The sequence below is a fragment of the Ovis canadensis genome, chromosome 4, assembly GCF_042477335.2.
Source record: "Ovis canadensis isolate MfBH-ARS-UI-01 breed Bighorn chromosome 4, ARS-UI_OviCan_v2, whole genome shotgun sequence".
NCBI lineage: Eukaryota > Metazoa > Chordata > Mammalia > Artiodactyla > Bovidae > Ovis > Ovis canadensis.
Genome location: NC_091248.1, coordinates 45,604,381 through 45,629,230, shown reverse-complemented (window position 1 = coordinate 45,629,230; position 24,850 = coordinate 45,604,381). Strand labels below are relative to the sequence as shown.

At 41.7% G+C, this 24,850-nt stretch overlaps 1 protein-coding gene across 2 annotated transcripts in view; it reads left to right on the top strand.

Annotated features, from left to right (window-relative positions):
* Positions 1-24,850, top strand: part of RAPGEF5 (Rap guanine nucleotide exchange factor 5) — a 233,557-nt gene that overhangs the window by 95,838 nt on the left and 112,869 nt on the right. For both annotated transcript variants that reach the window (XM_069587656.1, XM_069587657.1), the window contains one exon: positions 24,149-24,222. In XM_069587656.1, coding sequence (XP_069443757.1) covers positions 24,149-24,222 — 74 coding nt within the window. The remainder of the gene's footprint in view (positions 1-24,148; positions 24,223-24,850) is intronic.

Here is a 24,850-nt window from a genome sequence, read left to right as displayed (position 1 = left end):
ATTTACAGTCTGTATGAGTTGGGATGATAGTGCCTTGGAAGATAGATTCATTTTTTAAGTTTTAGAAAAAGTTGGGAAAATAATAAAATACATATACTCTGTCATTGCTGGAACAAAACAGAGCAAGTAAATAGAGATGGGGCTGGAGAAGGAGGTGGTTGCTAATTTACACAGTGTGGGCTGGGCAGGCCCCTTGAGCAAAGACCTGAAGTCACTGAGGGGTGAGCCCCGTGGACGTCCAGGCAGAGCATTGGACAGAGGTGTGCAAAATATGTGTAGAGAACAGCAAGGAAGTGGAAGTGGCTGGAGCAAAGTGAACAAGGCAGAAAGAGGTAGATTCCAGATGTCAGGCTAAGAAGTTTGAACTGTCTGGAGGTGAAGAGAAATGAGGAAGCGTAAGCAAGACACACACACAGTGGACTGTGCAGAGTCAAAGACTGGTATGAAGTTGGCTGTTATGCCAGGAGGTTAACATCTCTATTTTCCTTACTTATTTCATCTGTGGAGCTTGGAATGTCAAGACAACATTGGGAACTTCTCAGGGACAGAGTGAAGCACAAATATATCAAGGGTGGGGACATAAATTTATAGTTTTATTTTGTCAGGTTCCATGAAAACCCCTATTGGTAATTTTTAAACTGTATTGAATTTATAGGTCATTAGATAAATTGGCACTTTGGAGATAAGCATTTCCATTCGTGAATCTAGGGTTTCATTCCACTTTTTTCATATCTTCAGTACTGTCTTAACAATGTCTCCTGAAAGCTTTGTACATTTCTTTGCTTACTGTATTCTTTGGTGCCTTTGGTTACTGTTATTTTTTGGCTGCTGGTATTTTTAGCTTTTTTTTTAAGTGAAGGTTTCTGTCTTTGTCTTTCATGACACTTTTTCTTGAAATAAACTTTACCTTTTAGAGTAATTTCAATTCACAGAAAAACTGAGCAGAGAGAACACAGTTCCCATATGCCCTGTGCCCCCACATGCCCTGCTCCCTTATGCCAGCATCTCAGAAGGGTATATTTGTTCTAATCGATAGCCTTTGTTGACACATCGTTGTCACCCACCGTCCGTAGCTTAGGGTTCACTCTTGGTACTGCCTGTTTTATGGGCCTGGACTGATGTCTGATAGCATGTGTTTATCATTACAGTATCACACAGAATCACTTCACTGCCCAATCTCTGTCTTTCCAACCCAAGTAACTCCCCTATTTTCCCCTCATGCTAGGGTCTTATGATATATAAATTGAATAATAAAAAAGATAGTTGCATTCTTACTTTGTCCCTGACAAAATTAAAGTTTTCTGACTAGAAAAATAGGGTAAGCAAAGAAGATCATTTTTAGAGGAAAACAGACTTTTCTGTGCCACATTCCCCAAACCACAACAAATTTGGGGAGCAGTCTAGGGGCAAATATAACCAACATTTTCAAATTCAAAGAATTTGAATATTCAAAGAATCTAAGCATGGCCTGCAGGAGGCACCCACCTGATTCATCCCACACTGCTGCTGCTTGATTTGGCATTGAGAGCAGATGAAAAATAATAGCGGCAAAGTATGAGAACCTAACTCATAAGTATGGCTTTTATTCCTTTATCAGATTCTAACCGAGCACCTACTCTAGGGCATTGATGGTACAGTGGTAAGCAAGGACAAATGCGGCTCCCTGCTATTTTAAAATCACAATGTTTATTTCAGAGATAAATAAACGTGAGTAAGTCAATGGCTGTCTGAAAAAGGATAATGTATTACTGTGTAGTTAGGAGGTGATAAAATGAGCTATTAAACACAGCCTTAAACAGACTTTTAGCTGCACAATGGTACATTATGTATGCTCATTTAAAAAAAAAAACTATTTTGATTTTTTTAAGGTAGAATAAAAAGAAACTGTTATACTTCTAATAAAAAAAGTATTGAAATAATAGTTGGCACATCTGGGGCTTGACAAAAGGAATTGATTCCCTTAATATCTGTCTTGCAGCAGAACTGTTAATTAGGGCTCAGGTGGTCATGCCAGATTTATGTCTCTCTGTGAAGGGTTGTTAAAATAAGAATTAGTATACAGAAAGAGTTTTTTTGGTTTCAGCTCTCCGTACAAACAGAAATAAAAGTAATTGCCAATTGATAGATTATATAGATGATTCAAGGATGTAGCTTTGTAAAAAATCTATTTTGTTGTAATTTTCTAAGAAGCCATTAGGATGTGGCTTTAAACAGTTTTCTCCTCTGAATGCTAACCTTAGTGAATATGAATAGCATTTTAAGGCTTCACATAGTTTTAAGATGTTAACGCAGATATCCTTGCACTTGTTTCTTTTTTGTTGAATTGCTAATTCTACTGCTAACTGTTAGACAGTTAGAGTCTTAGGAGACATTTTCTTCCCCCTTTCAAGGGAATCCACAGACAAAGCATGTTTAGCTCTCAGTATCTTTAGATTAGATGAAATTTGTGCCGTGGTAGGCTTTTATTTCTGGAAAGCCAGAAATCTCATATTGGTAAACCTCTTTGGCAGTTTTTATATTTCACTCTCTCTCCTAGTCCATACCTAGTTAAGTGTTTTAAAACTAAGTATCAAGGATATTAATGTTTGGAAAACACAGAAGAGGTTCTAGACTCTGTTTGTACCATTAAATATCTTTGTGACTTTGGTAAAGGGATTCCAATTTGTATTGTATCATGACGGGGTGGGTATAGAATGTAGGAACCTTTGTGATTCCTTCCCAGGTCCAGTATTTAATTATAATAGTGAGTATTTTCATTAATTTCTTTCATTATCCTTAATGGAGTCACAACCTTGGGAATGTTTTATTCAGGACTCTTAGAGACAAGTGAGAGAAAAATAAACTGAAAACCACAAGGGGACTTTATCGGCTCAGGGTATCTGTGGAGCTAATCAGTCTCAGCAGGAGAGAACCTCTTTCCTGGTAAGGCCCACGGAAGTCTTGGTGGGGACTTTGCTGGGAGGATGGAATGCCTATCTCTGGAGCAGTGGAAGCTTGGATGGCAGGCAGAATACAGAGGTTAAGTCCCACGAACTGAGGCTGGGGCAGGTGTGGCTCCCCAGAGGAAACCAGCAGAAGAGGGATGGCTACTGGGGCCGAGTGCTCACCACAGGAGGAATTACTCATATTGTCTGAATCTTGTGATTCAGAGAGGATTTCCAGGGAAATGTGCCTGAGAGTACACAGGTTAAGGCTGCAGCCATTGCAAACCCAGGCTTTCCAACATCCAGTCTCTAGTTTTCCTAGCTACGTTGTGCCCCCTCCCGTGTTGTTATGGGGAGTAAAGATTTGGTTTATGGAAAGGCATTCACGTTTTCTACTTTTGTTTCTGGAAATGGAAAAGAATCTAGTGAAAACTTACATTTTTCAAGGAGTAAATAGCAGCAATTTCCCCCCTCGTTTTCAAATAAATTAGCCAGGGATTCAGGTTAATGTGTTATTTTTGTACCAAGATATTTTATTATTTCTTTGGGATGTTAAATATATATATAAAACATAAAATTGTATAAAATGGTTTTACCTACTGTGTTTAGTTTTAGCTTTTAGAAACATTATTTTTAATAGGCCGCAAAGGATGAGAAGGAAGCCCGAGTTTTACATTCGTGTTAAATTGTTTCTCCTAGCCTCAGAAATCCTCTTGTTTGTTCAATCATCTTTGATTCCTATACTCAAGCTTAAATAGGCATTTGAATGGGTATGTGATTTCTCCAGCTTGGTTATTAATATTTGCTGTACACTGAACTGCGTGTTTGTAAAACATTCAACAGGTGACCGCGGGGATCTGGTAATCTGCGTGAACCCATCAGACAAGTTGAGGGCCTTTTATTACCTGGCTAAATTCCTAGCTTTGAAGATCTACTGCTGGTAACAGTCACTGGTCACCAATGACTCGTTATAGGAACTTAAGCAGTTTTAAGCCGCTTTGTGAGATTGGCAGGGAGTCAGTGTTGACAGGAAGCTCTGCAGAGAGGTTTGAGGTCTGACACAATTGAAGGGACATGTTCTCCTTCAGGGCAGAAGCTTCCCAAAGGGAAGACATCCCCATTGCTTTGTCATGAAAAATGAAATAGATGGACCGATTATTTTTAACAGTAGAGAAAGGTTTCTCCCTTCTGCACATTTAGAAAAAGAAAAAATAACCATTAAGCCAATGGAATTGCTTCTACTTTTATGATCCTCTTTTTTACTTTTTATTTTAATGTAGCACAGTGTTTGACTTTACTCTCTCATGAACACATTGCTCATAAAGGAGAATGCACAGTAAAATGGGATTTTAGAGTGGATGGTAATAATAAAATTAAGGACCAACAAAGACAGCCTTAACGTGCTGGTACAATTATTGCTATCTCAAACCCCTTTCTGGTTTCTTGTGATTAACTTGCTATTGAAAAAATTTAAATGCTTTTGAAAGTATTAATAAAAGCTGTAGTAATCCTATCTTGAATAGTTTTTTTCCATCTAATCTCTGAGTGCGCTAATAATGAATGTTCAAGCTAGGAGATACTAGTTTATAACGACAGAGGTCTATTGGCTGTATTTTAAGCAGTTGAGATATTATGCTTTATTTTTAGTGATATTTTCAACCCCTTAAAAATTTAAAGTCTTCCTCAGCCTGTCCTCACAGGGCGCCCCTTCTCCTCTTGGAGCTGGCGTTTTCACGTGGTTTGTGTTGTGTCTTCTCCTTTGCCGCCTCCTGGATGCCGAGCTGGCACGGCCATAGCTCTTGTTCGTGGTCAGCACAGACCCACACCGATTGTCTTGTTAGCCTCGCTAACAAATGTGCTATTTAGCATTTCTCAACCAAGAGGAAAGAAGTAGCATGTGTTTCCCCCCCAAATCATCAGCACAACATTCTGGTCTTCCTGATTGATTGAGGACCTAGGATGTTTTCCTGAGAAGAGAGAGCTTTGCCTAACACCATGCTGATTGTTGAAGTTGGTAAAAATCTCCCCCTTCTCGGTGCTATAATAACTCCTTGTTCTAACATTTCCAGAGGCTCTTCTGCCAGCTGACGGATTTTGTACATTCACATCCCGTCTCCACCAGTGCATGTTCTTACTAAACAGTGATCAATTCAGTGGTTGACAAGTTGTATCTTTCTTTTTTATTTAATGGCATGAAACCATAATAAGACTCTTGAAACAGTCATTGTCAATGCAACGCAAAGTTAAAACTTACTTGAAAATGTAAAAATCTTCCTATCAAGAAAATAATAGCTTTGATAAAACCCAGGAACAATTGAAAATGCATGAGGCAGATGCTTTGTAAATTTTTTCTAACTCTCCCACTGGGATACGAAGAAAATTGCCTTTAAAAAAAGAATCCCATGACACTGTCTTTTGTAATTAGAGCTATTAAGTCAAAATGATAAATAACCATTCAGTGACATACCATAAAAGAAAATAGCCCTTTGCCCGGTTTTCTCCTGAATAGCAACGTATCTGAGAGCAACCAGCATGGAAGTTGGGCTCTTTTTAACCCTGAGGGTTACTTAGAATTTAGGAAATTAGAAAGAAAGGCAAGATGATTTTCTTTTTCCTCCTTCTACATGGTCATGTCCATTAAGAGAGTAAATGGAACTGATTTGCCAAGGAGGTGAAGAATGGTAATACCACAGCAGAGTGTACGTGAGAGTGCAAGGTTTAGAGGCCGTTGTTTTAAAAAATGCACTGCAGGAACTCTTCAGCAAAGCAAGGTAATGTTTATAAGGCTCAGTAGACAAAGGTATTTATCACTCTCAATAGGAGCTTGTTCTTGTTTTAGGGAACCAGATACCGGAAGGGAGAACTGAGCACTGATGCTCTCTGGTCTCGTGTGGTCTGGGACAATGATTTTACGGCATTCAGATTCTTAGCTGTTATTGCCTGTGTCTTATAAACGTGGCCAAACCTTGGGAAACAGTTTCCTGCGGTTTGGAGCAGAGAGTTGGGTGGAAGGTGGGACAGAGACATAAAGTGGAGACTCCACAGTTTTCTGTTTGAGCATGGAAGGCTGGCTGCCAGCACTGCAGCTCCTGGGAATGTGTTTTCTTTGAGCAAACTAGATGAGTGTAATGAGTGTACCCAGTGCATAAATTCAATATTCATTCTACACACAAGGTCAAATGAAAGTTAATGACCATTTGCACACCAGAGATCTGAAACCCACATTTTATTTCTTTCTCATAATGACTAAAAAGGATAGCAATTTATATTTAAATTGATTTAAATTTCAAAGCATAAACACAGAGGTCTCCCTGGTACCCTTTTTTTCACCAGTGAAACTTCCTGGTGGGGCTCAACTTTCATAAAAAATTCAGTCCCATCCCATGCCGGCTTCCCAGTGTGGACCGTTTTTTTGTTTTCTGTGGAGCAGCCCTGTTCCCACCCTGCTGGGTTAGCAACACCAAATTAGAGCCCAGCAATGCAATCAGAACCACTTTCTTTAATGATTTAGGTTTTGCATTTGTTGAGTTAATTAGCTGATTGAGGCAACTAATGGGTGTCTTTAATACACTGTTGATGGGGTGGCTTCTCTAGAGCCTGCCGGCTCCTTTGTTCTTGGTCTTCTGGGGTTTGGGAACTGCTTCCCAGAAGAACATAAGATATATGCCACCCTGAGTCTGGAGGCCAGCCCAGGAGGCTAGTATGCTAATTACCAAGTGCCCCAGAAGGACGAGCATCCACTTAAAACCCTGTATCTGACTAATTCTGCGTGCTTGAATGAAGTTTTTCGTGGAGAGGGTCGAGGTGCGTGGGTAAGGGGGTGGGGAGAGTGACCTGTGATCCATTTTTACAGTTAAAAATGCTATGATTGCTTCTCTGTATACAGCCAAGCTACAAAATAAAAGCAGTTGGTAGGTATTTTAAAATATTAGAATAGTTAAGGAAATATTACAAGAACAAGATGATGGGATAATTAAATGGGAAGGTATATTAATGGCTCAAATGGTGTTTTATGAACTAAAATATTCCTTAAGTAGAGGAATCCTTGTTGTATGCTGTTTTTACAAAGTTATGAAATTCTGTGGTCTGGTGAACACAGTCTGCTACTAGAATCTGGCAATCTTGGGGATGCAGTCAGAAAATCTGGGCTGTGTCCACTCTGGCAAGTCACTGGCTCCCCTCAGCCTCAGGTTCTTTCTTTCTTTTTTTTTTTTTAATAAAAGGAAGAGGTTGGGCTTGGTCGATGCTGGAGGGCCATGCTGAGTCTGCAGGTCATGCCCTCAGTGCCAAGTATTAGGTGGTATTCTTTGCTGTCTGTTTAGGCAGAATGTAAGAATAATAACTGCTGATAATTTAGTATCTTTTCCAAACATTTTTTCTTTTTTTCCTTAGTGAAGATCTACAGACGGGCCCCTCCCCCACCTTTTTCAGGGAACGTTTTCTGCTATCATTTGTATTGACAAGTAAGCACACTCGAGGGAAATCTTTGTCTTGGCCACATGACCCAGCTATTGCCCATCATTCGTCACATTAAAAGTCTAACTGTATAAACAGCCGTGAAAATCTGTTCTCAGTAAAACTGAAAATGACATAGGCACAGTGTGTGTAAATATAAGTTAAATAATGTGCCGTAGTATGTAGTGCCAAGTACACAATTTGATTCAACTGAATTATACCTAGAAAAAGTGAGCCAGTTATGATAAAAGGGAAATTTATGTCACATACTGTTCTTTCTACTTAACGTGACACATAAGTACTTAGCATTTGACAATTTCTTAATCAGACATTGTCTTTGCAAGTAGCTAGACAAATTGTGGTTCTAGCCACTTGTAATTTTCAGATAGTTGTAAAAATATTGCATTTTAATACTGCAGTGGTATCTGTTTTTGGAATGAGATTGATGATAAAGATTTTGGAGGCAATGAAGGCTTATATTTACAACTTCAGCCTTACATTTTGACATAAGTCTTTTTGGTTGGAGATGAGGAAACAGATGGATAGATTATTTTAAAAAATAATTTTAGGTTTCCTTCTGAATGGTTGCATCAGAATTCCTACTTAACTAAATATTTTGATTTTGTAAAGTTCCTCAAGTTTAGTTGGACAACTGCCCAACGTTACAGTGTTTCCTGACCTGAGCGGAGATTTTGTCATGTGAATGGTAACAGAATTAAAAGCTCTCTTGGCATTGGCAGGAAAGCCTTTGTAAATGAAGAGAAGTACTACCAAGCTTTATTTAGTGGGCAGACTCAGGAATAAGCAAATATTCCTACTGAAGTTTCTCTACTAAACTTACCAGGAAGACCTTTGGGTGGGGGAGGGAGGGCCCACTAGTTTAAAGAGGAAGTGAATTTAACCTTGGCTCTAAGTGAGTGCACGTGATCCGCAGCCATATCGTGATAAGTCGTGGGCAGGACCCCAAGTTGACAGGACTAAAGGGATTGTCTGGTTCTCCTTTTGCCAAAAGGGGGCTAACTTCTGTGTGTTGAAAATGCAGATACAGAATAGAAACAGAGCATTTGCTTTAAGACCTATTAAAATTAATGGAGAAAGTTTATATCTTATTGTATTATTGTTTTCTGGTAGAAAAATGGCTGTGAGAAATTTGAGATTGAGGTCATCTTTATACCATTAGAAACAGACGAAGCTTTTAGAAATGGTGCCCGCTTTTCTTCCACTCTAGCTGAAGCAGAAGAGCATGACGGATACAATGCCATCTTATTCTTATGTTTCTATTTCCTTCATTTCGATTTTTAGTTTTGTTTTCATTTGTTTAAAAGGCCCATTCCCATATTCTAGTTCTGAAGGTAGAGTGAGGTAAAGGTTCTTTTCTTCTGCCTGAGGGAGGCCTTATAGAGCAAACACAAATTTATCAAATAGCAGTAAGAAAACAAATTTCCACCTTCAGGTAGGGGGAATTAGCAGGGATTAGAGGTCATCCATAGGCCCTGGCTGGAAACCTATCTTGCTACGGTGGAGGAGGGTGAGGGTGTTGTCCCAGCAGCCTGCTGGCCCAAGGGAATGTCTGTCCACCTTGTCTGGTCAGGGGAGGAGCGGATTTCATGCTCTGCTCTCATGCTGTTAGGCCGCTGGGCACCTTGGACCCTTCAGTCATCTCAGAGTCCTCACTGAAACTAATTACTGGTGTGGAATTCAGGCTTATCGTTTGTACCTGAATCCAAGTTGTTGAAGCTGCTTCATTTTGCTAGCACCATGAGGCCTACTTAAGTCAACTAATTTCAGGGTTAATCTTGGAATCAAGTGGACAGTTTCATCAAAACATTACATTTATATGAGTGGTCCAGGTCCTTCCAAGGGAATTTTCCTGGGGCCTGCTTTAGTGCAGTTTTTCATTACCTCGATACTTCAAGAAGAAAGTCAGACGAATAGAACAGCCTGTAGTTTCTATCAATTGTATATGACAAAGCAAAAAACACAGACTTTGATTTGAGAGGAGAGATGGTTGGCTGAGTGCTGTCAGCATGGATGTGGAAAGTAGTCTGGCTACCAGCCAGTGCTAGTGCTATATCAAAACTTTTTTCTTTCCACATATATCTTGGCTAGGTTTTCTTATCTGGTAATCTTATGAGATTATTTTAGTTTATGAACCATTAGAGCACTAATACTCAAAAATGGCAACAGATTGTCAGAATTATTCACTGTGGTGAAATGTAGACGGGAAATGCTTTCTTCTTCGTTTTCGGCAGCCATGCTGTGTGGTGTTACCTAGTGCCAGTGAGCTAGATCTTACCTGTTTCTGATTCAAACTTTCTTTGTGGTGAGTGGTCTGTTCAGGATGTCGGTCCTGCCTGAGTCTGGTTTAAATCTCCCTTCTTGGGCATGAGAGGCTCCTGTGGTGGCGGGGGCTCCTCTGGTCTCTGGAGCAGTGCCCCTGCCAGTGCTGCAGGCTTGGTGGATTTGCAGGGGGCATCTGCTTGCTGTGGGATCTGCAGCGGCAGTTAGGGGCCCATGGCAGCTGGCTCTGTGTCTGGACCTTCCTTGGGCCTCTGACCGCATACTGCCTCTTGCTGGAGCTGTAACCCCACTGCTTCCCTGCTACAGGCTCCAGCCAGCCCCTGGATGAGGGCAGTTCTACCGCCGGCCCCTCTTCCCAGGCCACGGAGGTACTTCTGAGTCCTTTCAGACTTCCCAGCCAGGGAAGGAAGAGCAGCTCAGAAAAGTAACCAAGGGGTAGCCCTTGTCTGCTCCAAGCTGTACGGTGCTCACAGATGATAGCCTGTGAGTGTGCTGGCCCCAGGTGGGCCTGGGGTGGGGTTCGAGGCCGTCTCCCCCCATGTAGGTGTGCTAACCAGCACTCCCATCCTCAGTGTCCCCTCAGTCATCCACCCACCCCAGCCTCAGGGCCACGCCCGCTGGGGAGCTCAGGCCCACTGTTCTGACCTGTTCCTGCTTCCTCTTTCTGCTGCCCCGTCCCATGATCCCCTGTAGCAACACAGGGATGGCCTTGACCTGTGCTCACCCATTACTTCCTGCCTGTCTCCCAAGGGGGACAGACCTGTGGCTTAGCTATCCCGGGAGAGAGCTCTGCAATCTAAGACTCTTAGAGTGGATTCTTGATGTGCAAAGGAGAATGACATTCTCTACTGTGTTTGCCCTTTGAAGCCTGTTGTCTTGCTGCAAAATTCTTTGGGTGTCAGGATTGGCTTCGTCTTTATGCTCCTTATCTTCTGCACTACCCAGGCTGTATGAGGGTCTGATTAGGGAGAAGATTCCATCCAGAGATGAAAATGGAAAAGAAAAAAGCACATTACGTGCTTTGTAGCTTAATTACCCTTGATTAAGCACTTGACTGCCATTCTTTTTTCCACACACCTACCCTGTGGGGTTGTGGTTCTGATCATCCCCTTCTGCAGATAATGAAGTTTAAGACTGGTGAGTTGATGTGACTTGACAAAGGTCCTATACTAGAAATAGTGTAGAAGTGGTGCCATATTTTCTCCCATATGTGTAATAAAAGGACATTTTAAAAAAATCAGTGGGATAGAGTTAATTGAAGGTTAAGGAAAGTTTTCAGGTATTTCCTAGCCTCCTCTTGGCCTATCTGCTCCCTCCCATCCTCACAATGATTGAGTTATAGGACCATTTGCTGTCTTTGCTTGTATCAGTATTTACGAACACAAGGACTTTGAGGGGATTCTTGGCGGTTCCTCTGCATGTTTTAGAATTTCACTATAATGTCAAGGGAAGATTCAGCAGTATAATTGCTGACAATTCAGAAACAACGGCAACAGAAAAATCACATCATGTGAGAAGTATTTTAATGTAAATAAACATAATTTTTGGAACATAGACTCCTTGCCTACTATAAAACCTTAGTTAACAAGACTCTCTGTGTAGATCTGACCTGTTATGTTTTCTGGTTTACAGTCCTCGAGGCAAAATTTCGTAGCTGTGAAAAGCAATTTAAGAGACTCAGGTTCAGTTCTGGCTTAGTCCCTTATTGTGAAGTAATGGCTCCCAGATATTTGTTTTCTTATTCTGTGAAATGGAGCAAAAGGCATATGCCTCTGAGGCTTCTGGAGGTAGGAGAGAGTTAGGTAGCATAAAGCATGAAGCTGGCATGTAGTTAGGCTTAGAAGTAATCTTCTCTCTTTTTCTCTTATTTTTGGCTGCACCTTGCGGCACATGGGAACTAGTTCCCCAACCAGGAATCAAACCTGTGTCGCCTGCAGTGTAAGTGTGGAGTCTTAACCTCTGGACCGTCAGGGAAGTCCCAGATATCATTTTGTTTTCCTCCCTGAGATAAACATTTAAAACACTTTATAATTCTTTGGTGAAACTATGCAGAGGAGTGGGGTCTTTTTAAATGAATGAACATCTTAAGGTGTCTGAGCATCACTGCTGCTCAAATCTTTTGTCACAGGATTAGCCTGAACCTGTCCTGTCCCCAGAACACAATTCTTGCAAGGTGTTTAAAAATGAAAGCCCTTCTGTCTCCCAAGAAAAATGGTAAAGAAAAATGTTGCTAAGGGTAACTCAACTGTTTTTCATGGAGGTTTTATTTTAGTTGGATTGTATATAATCCGTCTTTGCATTAAAAGGAAACTTGTTTATTTCTAGTACATTTCTTCACAAGAAGGATAACCAAACAGGCTGCTGGGCTCAGGTACTGATGAATTCTTTATTACTTTCACCAATGGAGCAAATATTTATGCTGTAATTAGAGGATACACTTTGCTCCGGTGACATTACCATTTTTCTCTGTTGAATAACTTTTCCATTGGCTGAACATTAGAGTATTAAATGTGACTCTAAAGAAAACACCTAATAGGTAAAAACCTGTTAAGAAGTGGAGGAAGGAACGTTTGGAGGGTCGAGTCCACTACAAGGCAAAGGCAAAAGAGTTGCAATGGAGTCCTCTCTGCCTGGGGGCAGGGATAAATCACACCTTCGGTCAGGAGACAGGGAAACAGCCAGAGTCCATCTCTCAGTGGCTTGAGCTGTCTCCAGGCAATTGTGTGGAGTATCTGATGAAGGAGATGACAGATTTTCACCTCCTCTGGTTTTAGCCTCAGCACTGTAGATTTATTATGTTGCCCGAGTGCTGTGAATCCCCACTTATCAGCACGCCAGCAGTCACATGTTGGTAAAAGTGAAACATTAGGATTGAGCTCCTTGTGTGCTGTTGCGTTCTGTAAGTGGCAAGAGGCAGGAGTCTTCAGGGATGGCAACGTGACAGGACCAGGCTGGCGATCTGGAAGTGGAGCAGCTGAGTGGAGAGTGGATGGAGGGAGGGGCTGGCTCCGAGGCTGTGGCAATAGTGGCAGAAAGGTGAGAGGTGGTATGGTCATAAGCTATGACAGTGGCAGGGAGCAAGAGGGACAGAAACGTTTCAGAGGTAAAAGTGACAGGATCTAGTGAGAGAGATGGATATGAGGGCTGAGGAGAAAGAACATGAAGGCTGCTGGTGGTGATCTGAACTGAAGTACAGACCCCAGGAGGAGGGAGAGGCCTGTAAGACATACTGTGTGTGATGCATGCGATTTCAGACCTCAATGTCCTCCCATTGTATTAAATTGATGCTCTTTCTTGAGGGCAGAGGTGTGGCCACTCCACATGCCCTAGCGGCTTGTATGGAGCAGACATGTGATGGTCTCTGAAATGAGCATCCTCAGCATGTAACCGGAGATGTGGGCCTGGCACTCAGGGAAGAGGGCAGAGATGGAGACACAGATTTGGGAATAACCTGCATAATGGGGAAAGTTGAAACCATAGGAACAGATAATATCACTGAGAAGAGAGGAAAGAGAGCCTGCAGGAAACTTGCATATTTTTTAGAGGGTTTCACACTGATAAGGCCCCAGAAAAGAGAGTTTTAAACAGTCTCAAGTTCAGCTGACAGGCTGAATAGATTGAGACAGAGAGAGTGGTTGTTGGTCAGCTTTCAAAGAAAAGGTTGAATGGCACTGGATGGACCAGATTATAATATTATGGCATGGTGGGATTGTAAATTGGTGCAGTTACTATGGAAACAGTGTGGCAAATCCTCAAAAAATTGAAAATGGAACCATTGTGTGATCCAGCAATTCCACCTCTGGGGATATATCCAAAAGAAATGGAAACACTAACTTGAAAAGGTGTTTGCACCCCCGTTTCATAGCAGCGTTATCTGCAGCAGCCAAGACGTGAAAGCAGCCCGAGTGTCCACTGACGGACGGATGGATATAGCAAAACCAAACTCATAGGAAAAGAGATGAGATTTGTGGTTGCCAGAGGCACAGAGCGGGGGAAGGGGGAGACGGAGGAAGGTGGTCAAAAGATACAAGCTTGCGGTTAGAAGACAAATGAGTACCTGGGGTGTGAGGTCCAACACAGCAACTATAGCTAGCACTGCTCTATGGTACATAGTAAATCCTAAGAATATTCATCACAATGAAAACTTTTTCCTTTTTTCTCTTTTATTATTGTATCTGTAAGGGAAGATGGACTTGAGCTGAACCGACTGTAGTGATCACTTCTGTACATGTTAAACTTATACAGTGATGTATAAGTTTATTATTCAATAAAACTGGAAAAAAGAATTATTATTCAATAAAACTGGAAAAAAGAATACATAAAACTTTAAAGAGTTAAAAGCATATTTAAAAATACTATATGACATGACTCAATGGTGAATGCTGACCACTATTTTTCAAATTTCACTACTAAAAACACATATAGTGATGAGGTAAGGATTGTAACTTCTTTTCCCCTTACTTTTTAAAGATTAGAAAAGATCTGAGCATTTGGGAGCACTTGTGGGATATATGCAGATAACATGGGCTTCACTGGGGGCTCAGATAGTAAACAGTCCGCCTGCAATCCAGGAGACCTTGGTTCAGTCCCTGGGTCGAGAAGATCCCCTGGAGAAGGGAATGGCAGCCCACCCCAGTATTCTTGTCTGGGACATCCCATGGACAGAGAAGCCAAGCAGGTGACAGCCCATGGGATCGCAAAGAGTTGGGCAGGACTGAGTGACTGAATGAATATGCTCTGTCAGCGTGTCTTGCTGGTAGCTCATTTCCATGCATTCTCACAGGGCTGCTCTCCTTGTTGGATGTGGATAGAGTCTTGTTGAGGGGGCTTCTAAAATAAATACTACGACCTTTTCCCAGGAAATGGCACCAAAAACATAGCTGGTTATTTGGATGAGAAACCGGGTTCTGCCTCCCATGGCTGGGAATACCTTCTGTGTTTTCCTAACGTATTTATGTCCACAACTCACAGGACACACAGAGGAGCCTGACCTGGCACACCTCTAATTCCAGGTTTGTGAGAAATACTGAACTTTACTAGTTGCAATACATATTGACTTTTAATTTTTTTCCTGTTCTTTCCACTGTATTCTGTTCTATTTCATTAAAAAAGAAATGGAAAGAAGTCCTGGTCGGGATCCACATGAATGAATTTGCAGTTTGCCCAGCTGTTACTGCTCTATCCTTGACTGAGGGTGACTTGAACTGCCACAGATGCAGCATTTTATATGGGAGGATTCTATAAAATGAGAATGTTTTTACCTGCCCAACTCTGTAGGTTTTTTGAACATCAGACAAGACCCTTTATCAAAGAGCTTTCCCTCTGTAAAAGTACTGCACAGGTGAAGGGTGACATTTTTGCCAAAACTTTAATTCTTGGCAAAGTACTCAATGAATTACTTTTCTTAACTCTATTTGCTGATTTCTCACATTGAAACAGTAAATTTCTGTCTGTGATACAATTTTTGGTTGATTTGTAAATTTAAAAAAAATAGTCTGGTTGATTTTTAAGGAGCTTTCTCAACTATAGTCATTTAATACATTACTGCTGCTGCTGCTGCTGCTAAGTCGCTTCAGTCGTGTCCGACTCTGTGCGACCCCATAGACAGCAGCCCACCAGGCTCCCCTGTCCCTGGGATTCATTACAGTCACTGTATTTAATGACCTGTTGGTTTGGCTTTGACTTTTACAACATTGATTAGGAATTAAGTAAACGTCATTTGGAAAGAGCATCAGTCCCCTTTGTGTTTCAATAACAGTTTTAACAGAGTTATTAGAGTTTTCTTAGCAACCATCCCAGTTAAGTCATGGGGAGAGAGAACCTCTTGTCCTCAAGGCAGCAAGACGGTAACAGTCAGGAGAACCCTGGCATCCTCAGAGGCTGTTCACCAGTAACCCCTCTTGAATTGCTCTTGGCTAACCTCAGATATGCAGATGACACCAACCTTATGGCAGAAAGTGAAGAAGAACTAAAGAGCCTCTTGATGAAAGTGAAAGAGGAGAGTGAAAAAGTTGGCTTAAAGCTCAACATTCAGAAAACGAAGATCATGGCATCTGATCCCATCACTTCATGGGAAATAGATGGGGAAACAGTGGAAACAGGGGTTGGCTTTATTTTCTTGGGCTCCAAAATCACTGCAGATGTGACTGCAGCCATGAAATTAAAAGAAGCTTACTCCTTGGAAGGAAAGTTATGACCAACCTACACAGCATCAAAAGCAGAGACATTACCTTGTAAACAAAGGTCTAGTCAAGGATATGGTTTTTCCAGTAGTCATGTATGGATGAGAGAGTATAAAGAAAGCTGAGCACTGAAGAATTGATGCTTTTGAGCTGTGGTGTTGGAGAAGACTCTTGAGAGTCCCTTGAACTGCAAGGAGATCCAACCAGTCTATCCTAAAGAAGGTCAATCCTGGGTGTTCATTGGAAGGACTGATGTTGAAGCTGAAACTCTAATACTTTGGTCACCTGATGTGAAGAGCTGACTCATTTGAAAAGACCCTGATGCTGGGAAAGACTGAGGGCAGGAGAACGGGACAACAGAGAATGAGACGGTTGGATGGCATCACTGACTCAATGGACATCAGTTTGGGTGAACTCCAGGAGTTGGTGATGGACTGGGAGGCCTGGTGTGCTGCAATTCATGGGGTCGCAAAGAGTCGGACAAGACTGAGCAACTGAACTGAACTGAATTTACAAAGAGATACAATTAAACTCACATAACTCTTATGTGGGTCAGTGCTAATTAATCTGCATATATTCTTAGTTCTCTTGTAGGCTCTCTGTTTGCTATTTGAAGTGTATGCTTCAGGTCTTGTACTGTGACTTTTGTTGTGGTAAGTTATTTTCAAAGGCCTTTTCTGGCTCTTGGACTCTGTGTGTTGAGAGATAAGGGGATGGTTTGTGTTGGCAGAGAGCAAGGCTTCAAGCCTCCCTTGGTCCCAGAAGCTGTCATTCCTGTGTCTTTGTGCCATGGGAGGGAACCGTCCAGAATCAATATTTGCAGAGGAAAATTTCCTCCAGCAGATTCTTATTATGATGAGATAGAAGAATTCAGCTTAAAATCCAAGTAACTGCTTCCTCCTCGTTCTGCCAGATGAGCCGCACTCTGAGGAGGCATGGAGAGAGAAAGTGCCCCCATACATAGTCGTAGACATTGATTTTCACATTAAAGCATCAATAAGGCATTATCTTTTAGGTGTCGTCCATGAGACTTCATGGGGTGATTATAAATCCTCAGAAGGCCACGATAAATAGGGTGGTTCCCCCCCCCCCCAAGTGGTATACATGAGCCACTAGCTAAAAATGCATTCTTAGAATCATTTTTTCAGTGTTTCCAACAGAGTTGTTGGGTGTAGTAAGGGACCACACTGTTTCCATCATTATCAGGGTGCTGAGGTTGAGTCCAGTAGCATTTTGAGTGTCTCTTCTTTACCCTTGTTGCGACCAGTTACTAAGTTACCTTTGTGACATGCCTTTAGTGCTTATGTTTCTAATTCTCTCTCTGTTAACCAACATGTAACCCTGGGCAACACATTTTGAGATCTTCAATATGTGATAAGAAATGTCACATTGTTGTTGAAGAAAAGCTAGAAATACAGGACAGAATTCTTATCCCAAGTGCGTTTTTTGGTTATCTTCTCTTTGTTTTGTTCTAGTTGTATGTACTAAGAATTATGTCTAAATTTCAAAAAATAGTGTGAACTCTCAATCATGAAATTGAGAGTGTTGTCTGAATGTTGAGTTTTAAGCCAACTTTTTCACTGTCCTCTTACACTTTCATCAAGAGGCTCTTTAGTTCTTCACTTTCTGCCATAAGGGTGGTATCATCTGCATATCTGAGGTTATTGATATTTCTCCTGGCAGTCTTGATTCCAGCTTGTGCTTCTTCCAGCCCAGTGTTTCTCATGATGTACTCTGCATATAAGTTAAATAAATAGGGTGACAATATACAGCCTTGATGTACTCCTTTCCCTGTTTGGAACCAGTCTGTTGTTCCATGTCCAGTTCTAACTGTTGCTTCCCGACCTGCGTACAGATTTCTCAAGAAGCAGGACAGGTGGTCTACCAGACTTCCCATCTCTTTAAGAATTTTCCAGAGTTTATTGTGGTCCACACAGTCAAAGGCTTTGGCATAGTCAATAAAGCAAAAGTAGATGTTTTTCTGGAACTCTGTTGCTTTTTCGATGATCCAACAGATGTTGGCAGTTTGAACTCTCATTCCTCTGCCTTTTCTAAATCCAGCTTGAATATCTGGAAGTTCATGGTCCATGTGCTATTGAAGCCTGGCTTGGAGAATTTTGAGCATCACTTTACTAGCGTGTGAGATGAATGCAATTATGTATTAGTTTGAGCGTTCTTTGGCATTGCCTTTTTTGGGATTGGAATGAAAACTGTCCTTTTCCAGTGCTGTGGCCACTGCTGAGTTTTCCAAACTTGCTGGCATATTGAGTATCTCACTTTCACAGCATCATCTTTTAGTATTTGAAAAAGCTCAACTGGAATTCCATCACCTTCACTATCTTTGTTTGTAGTGATGCTTCCTAAGGCCCACTTGACTTCACATTCTAGGATGTCTGGTTCTAGGTGATCAATCACACCATTGTGGTTATCTGGGTCATGAAGATCTTTTTTGTATAGTTCTGTGTATTCTTGCCACCTCTTCTTAATATCTCCTGCTTCTGTTAGGTCCATACCATTTCTGTTTTTTATTGTGCTCATCTTTGTGTGAAATGTTCCCTTATTATCTCTAATTTTCTTGAAGAGATCTCTAGACTTTCCTATTCTTTTGTTTTCCTTTATGTCTTTATATTGATCACTGAGGAAGGCTTTATCTTTCCTTGCTGTTCTTTGGAACTCTATATTCAAATGGGTATATCTTTCCTTTTCTCCTTTGCCTTTAGCTTCTCTTCTTTTCTCGGCTATTTGTAAGGCCTCCTTAGACAACCATTTTGCCTTTTTGCATTTCATTTTCTTGGGGATAGTCTTGATCACTGCTTCCTGTACAATGTCATGAACCTCTGGCCATAGTCCTTTGGGTACTCTATCAGATCTAATTCCTTGAATCCATTTGTCAGTTCTACTATATAATCCTAAGGGATTTGATTTAGGTTCATACCTGTATGGTCTAGTAGTTTCCCCTACTTTCTTCAGTTTAAGAAAATGAAAGAGGAGAGTGAAAAAGTTGGCTTAAAACTCAACATTCAGAAAACGAAGATCATGGCATCTGGTCCCATCACTTGGTGGCAAATAGATGGGGAAACAGTGGAAAAGGTGTCAGACTTTATTTTTTTGGGCTCCAAAATCACTGCAGATGGTGACTGCAGCCATGAAATTAAAAGACGCTTGCTCCTTGGAAGAAAAGTTATGACCAGCCTAGATACCATATTAAAAAGCAGAGACATTACTTTGCCAGCAAACGTCCATCTAGTCAAACCTATGGTTTTTCCAGTAGTCATGTATGGATGGATGTGAGAGATGAACTATAAAGAAAGCTAAGCGTCGAAGAATTGATGCTTTTGAACTGTGGTGTTGGAGAAGGCTCTTAAGAGTCCCTTGGATAGCAAGGAGATCCACCAGTCCATCCTAAAGGAAATCAGGCCTGAACATTCATTGGAAGGACTGGTGCTGAAGCTGAAACTCGAATCCTTTGACCACCTGATGCAAAGAACTGACTCACTGGAAAAGAAGACCCTGATGCTGGGAAAGATAGAAGGCAGGACAAGAAGGGCATAACAGAGCATGAGATGGCTGGATGGCATCACCGACTCGATGGATGTGAGTTAGAGTAAGCTCTGGGAGTTGGTGATGGACAGGGAGGCTGGGTGTGCTGCGGTTCATGGGATCACAAAGAGTTGGACATGACTAAGCGACTGAACTGACTGACTGATCCTGCATGTTGTATGATGCAGTTAATAAGATGAAAAAAAGAAATGCACAGAAATCAGAACATTGTTGTTTTAAAAACAAAAACAAGCATGTAATGGGCCAAAATACTCCAAAATTTAATTTTTTTTAAATTTTCATCAAAACTAAAACTTCAAAGAGCAAAAATTCAAATAAAACATAAATTAAGTGCCAAGGTATAGTGAGTACTTAATGCAGGCATAGTTGTTCCCTATTGGCATATTATTGACTTGCCCTCCAGGAACACTGTTCCTCATTACAGGATGAAGAAAGGCTTCTTACAATATTTCAGATAGGTTACTTATTTCTACAGCCCACTGCATTTTTAAGTGGAATTGTAGATGTTATTTTGTATTTTATTTTTCCCTTTTCATTTATGTCTCATTTTTCAGAGAAAATATTAGTGTTTTTCTTTTTTCTTAAATTTCCTCCTAATTGGAGAGCAGTAGCAACAGAGGGCCCCCTTTGAACAAGCATGAATGGAACTTTTTGCTGAAAGCAGAAGAAAAGCTTCTGTCAACTTCTGTTGTTCCTGCCTTGCTTTTTAATGCTCAGCTGGTTGGAGTTATCCTGGTTTTCCATGGAGTTTAAGAGAAGACTTTCCCTCCCTTCTTTTTTCATAAATGGTTATGAAAGACATAGCTTATGTATGTAGGTGTAGTCAGTTTGTACCTTTTTGCTCACTTGGGGAGAAATTGTTCATCTCAGTTAGTTTTTACAGCACTCACACTGTGTGTGCAGCATTTTAGGTGGGCGCCATGGTGAGAGCCACACAGTGGGCATAAGAGACACATAAAAGCAAAAGGTACATGAAATAATATTCAGTGGACGGCCTTGCTTTTGGTAGGTTGCTGTGTTTGGGGCCTGCTGTTGATGGAGAAGGCAAAAAGAATAAGTGGTACAGTGGGCACAAGCAATGACTTATTCTACTTAGGTATCATTCTGGATTACCTTTTCTCACTAATCTCCCTGCCACCCACCCCCTGCCCATGCAGTTCCTTGCCTCTCCTATTCAGTTCATTGGCAAATTATGTCTCAGAAACACAGCTCAGATTCTCCCTGTTGCTTCAGCTCATCTGCCCCTTCCTCCCCCCACCCCGGTCTGTGCTATGGTCATTTCTAGCCCAGATGGTAAGCCAGGATCACCTAACTGGGCTCCCTGCTTCCTGTCTTGCTTCTCCTAAGTCTGGTCTCCTCAAAGCAGGTAAACAGAACTTTTGAAAATAGACATCATGTCATGTAGTTCCCAATTTAAAATTCCATAGCCAGGCTTCAGCAATACGTGAACCGTGAACTTCGAGATGTTCAAGCTGGTTTTAGAAAAGGCAGAGGAACCAGAGATCAAATTGCCAACATCCGCTGGATCATGGAAAAAGCAAGAGAGTTCTAGAAAAAAACATCTATTTCTGCTTTATTGACTATGCCAAAGCCTTTGACTGTGTGGATCACAATAAACTGTGGAAAACTCTGAAAGAGATGGGAATACCAGACCACCTGACCTGCCTGTTGAGAAACCTGTATACAGGTCAGGAAGCAACAGTTAGGACTGGACATGGAACAACAGACTGGTTCCAAATAGGAAAAGGAGTACGTCAAAGCTGTATATTGTCACCCTGTTTATTTAACTTATATGCAGAGTATATCATGAGAAACGCTGGGCTGGAAGAAGCACAAGCTGGAATCAAGATTGCTGGGAGAAATATCAATAACCTCAGATATGCAGATGATACCACCCTTATGGCAGAGAGTGAAGAGGAACTAAAAAGCCTCTTGATGAAAGTAAAAGAAGAGAGTGAAAAAGTTGGCTTAAAGCTCAACATTCAGAAAACGAAGATCATGGCATCCAGTCCCATCACTTCATGGCAAATAGATGGGGAAACAGTGGAAAAGGTGTCAGACTTTATTTTTTTGGGCTCCAGAATCACTGGGGATGGTGATTGCAGCCATGAAATTGAAAGATGCTTGCTCCTTGGAAGAAAAGTTATGACCAATCTAGACAGCATATTAAAAAGCAGAGACGTTACTTTGCCAACAAAGGTCCGTCTAGTCAAGGCTATGATTTTTCCAGTGGTCATGTATGGATGTGAGAGTTGGACTATAATGAAAGCTGAGCGCCGAAGAACTGATGCTTTTGAACTGTGGTGTTGGAGAAGACTCTTGAGAGTCCCTTGGACTGCAAGGAGATCCAACCAGTCCATCCTAAAGGAGATCAGTCCTAGGTGTTCATTGGAGGGACTGATGTTGAAGGTGAAACTCCAATACTTTGGCCGCCTGATGCGGAGAGCTGACTTATTTGAAAAGACCCTGATGTTGGGAAAGATTGAAGGCGGGAGGAGAAGGGGACGACAGAGGATGAAATGGTTGGATAGCATCACCGACACAATGAACATGGGTTTGGGTGGACTCCGGGAGTTGGTCATGGACAGGGAGGCCTGGCGTGCTGCGGTTCATGGGGTCGCAAAGAGTCGCACGCGACTGAGCGAATGAACTGAACTGAACTGAGTGCCCCCCTGCCCCCCAGCCCCGTGTTCTCAGACTAGCATCCACATCGTGTTCCATGCTTTCTCCAGGCCTGTCTTGCATCACTCTCACCCGCCGGTCTCAGCACAAGTGTCGCTTCTTCCAAGAAGCAGTGCGCCTGGCCTGTCCTCCAGTGACCTCCCTTAGGTGGTTTTCATTTCCCTATTTATTATGATCTTTACTCCTATCTCATTTTTAAAGATTATTGTTCTGATAATTGTGGTTGTTACTAGTTGCAGCAGTAGCGGTTAGCTATCCCCCAGGTAGTGTGTGTGCTTCCTGAGGTCTGCCTTGTTCACAGGCATAATCCCAGTGCCAGGCATCTAGCAGGTACCAAGTACATATTTGTTAAAATGACAGAGCGAGCTGTATAAGGAAAGAAATGATGAAGTCATGGAGTTTGGATCAGAGCTGGGTACACTACATTCTGACATTGAATGTCAGTGTGAAGTCAGAGATGAGGAAGCCAGAGAGTTCAAGGAAGACCTTCTGTGATGAACAGTGTTCAGAGTTAATGAGATAGGTGATACAGAGGCCAGAGCAGTGTACTTATTGTTATATTTTCTGAGACTAATTACTAACAGTTCTGCTCAAGCTAGGTTTCAGTAAGGAGAGGCTGGAATCAGGGGCTTCGTGGTAGGAGGTTATTGCACCAGTACAGAATGGCTGACAAGGACTTTGATAGGGAGGTGCTGGGGAAATATGGGAGAAGAGGTCGATTCAAGACTCCATAGTTTAGAATTTTGTGGTAACAATGCTCCATGCAGTCCACATATAAAATAATCAGGCTTCTTCCAGCATTCCCACTCCTGGGCATATATCCAGAGAAAACTCTTAATTCAAAAAGATCCATGCACCCCAATGCTCGCTGCAGCAATATTTACAAAAGCCAAGACATGGAAGCACCAGAATGCACATTGACAGAGGAATGGGGAAAGAAGATGCGGTACAGATATGCAGTGGGATTTTAGTCAGTCATTAAACAGAATGAAGCAATGCCATTTGTAGCAACATGGATGGACCTAGAGGTTATCATAGTAACTGAAGTAAGGCAGAAAGAGAAAGACAACTGTCATATAATAGCACTTACATGTGGAATCTCAAAAATGATACATGTGAACTTATTTATAAAACAGAGACAGATTCATAGACTTAGAAAACAAATGTATTGTTACCATAAGGGGAAGTTGGGGCATGGAAAAATTACAAGCTTGAGATTAGCAGATAAACAGTACTATATGTAAAACAGATAAAGAACAAGGTCCTACTGTTTAGTACAGGCAGCTATATTCAATATCTTGTAATAAAGTATAATGGAAAAGAATCTAAAAAAGAATACACATATATATAACTGAATCACTTTACTATATACTTGCAACTAAGACAACATTGTGAATTATACTCTGATTTTAAGAAAAATCATGCTTCCTTCATAATATGTGTTAGTTGCTCAGTCATGTCTGACTCTTTTGTGACCCCATGGACTATAGCCCTCCAGGTTCCTCTCTCCATGGATTTCCCAGGCAAGAATACTGGAGTGGGTTGCCATTCCGTTCTCCAGGGGATCTTCCCGACTCAGGGATTGAACGCAGGTCCCTGGCATTGCAGGCAGGTTCTTTACCATCTGAGCCATCTGGGAAAACACTAAACTATTAGCCCCCAAAATCACGTTAAAAATATGATATTCTCACATGAACTGGTAGAAGTCTTAATCTCTACCCCAGCTCCCTTTTGGTAAAGCACAAAACTGGCATGATGATGTCTGGATGGGTTGAGGTGACAAAGAAAATTGAGATCAGATATCTCCAGTGCTATTAACAAATGAGATAATGGATGTGAAAAATGCCCAGTGCTGTTAGTGAAACTATTCATCCAAATAATTTACTGTAAAAAATAGTACTGATACTTATATTTTGGGTCTCTACCTAACCTCCTTTTTTCCTGCCAGATTGCCATCTGAGAAGAAAATGACCTGAAGCAGTTTTCTTATGATGCCATGTTTGCTTAATATTGTTCTTTTTCTTTCTTTTTTTTTGACTTAAGCACTTGCACAAGATGAAGAAAACAGTGACAAACACGTGACTGTGACAGAGGCTGAAGCTGCTGCAGATCCTCAGGTGTGCCAAGCTCTGTGAGGCCCCTCCCTACACCCTTCTTCTGTGGTGAGAGTGGTGGAGAGCGCAGGTGTAGGCAGGGGATCCAGGTCTCACCTTCTGTGTTCTGTGAAATGATGGGAATGGAGCGCTTATTTTTGATTAGGAGATATTCTACCAGAAAGGTCTGAAATTGCTCATTATGTTTATAATTTGATTCATGGGAGAAGGACAGGTATGGAGACAGCCCCCACTTCCCAGAGGAAGCAAGCCAAGTAAGTGAAGAACCAGGGCAGACCACCCTGGGGCCATCCGCCCCCTGGAGACGGCAGAGGGGAGTCAGCCGGGCCAGAGCCCAGCAGATCAGTGTGGTGCCTCCCCTGGCAGAGTTTCTGTACCCACCCCCAGCATTTACCTTGTGGCATGAACATACATTTAGTAGCAGCTGACCTCAAATAGTATGGCAGCATAAAAACTGGACACCCTACAGTTGTAAACTTTATGTAAATGCAGAGCATTGAAAGTTTCTTTGTGGGAACAGAAGGGAGAGAAACGGAACAGATGACATAAGGACTTTATTTTGCAAAGTCCCCAGCAATTCAGCTCTACTCCTCAGACTTCCACTGCCTTGACACCCAGCTATAGCGTTATA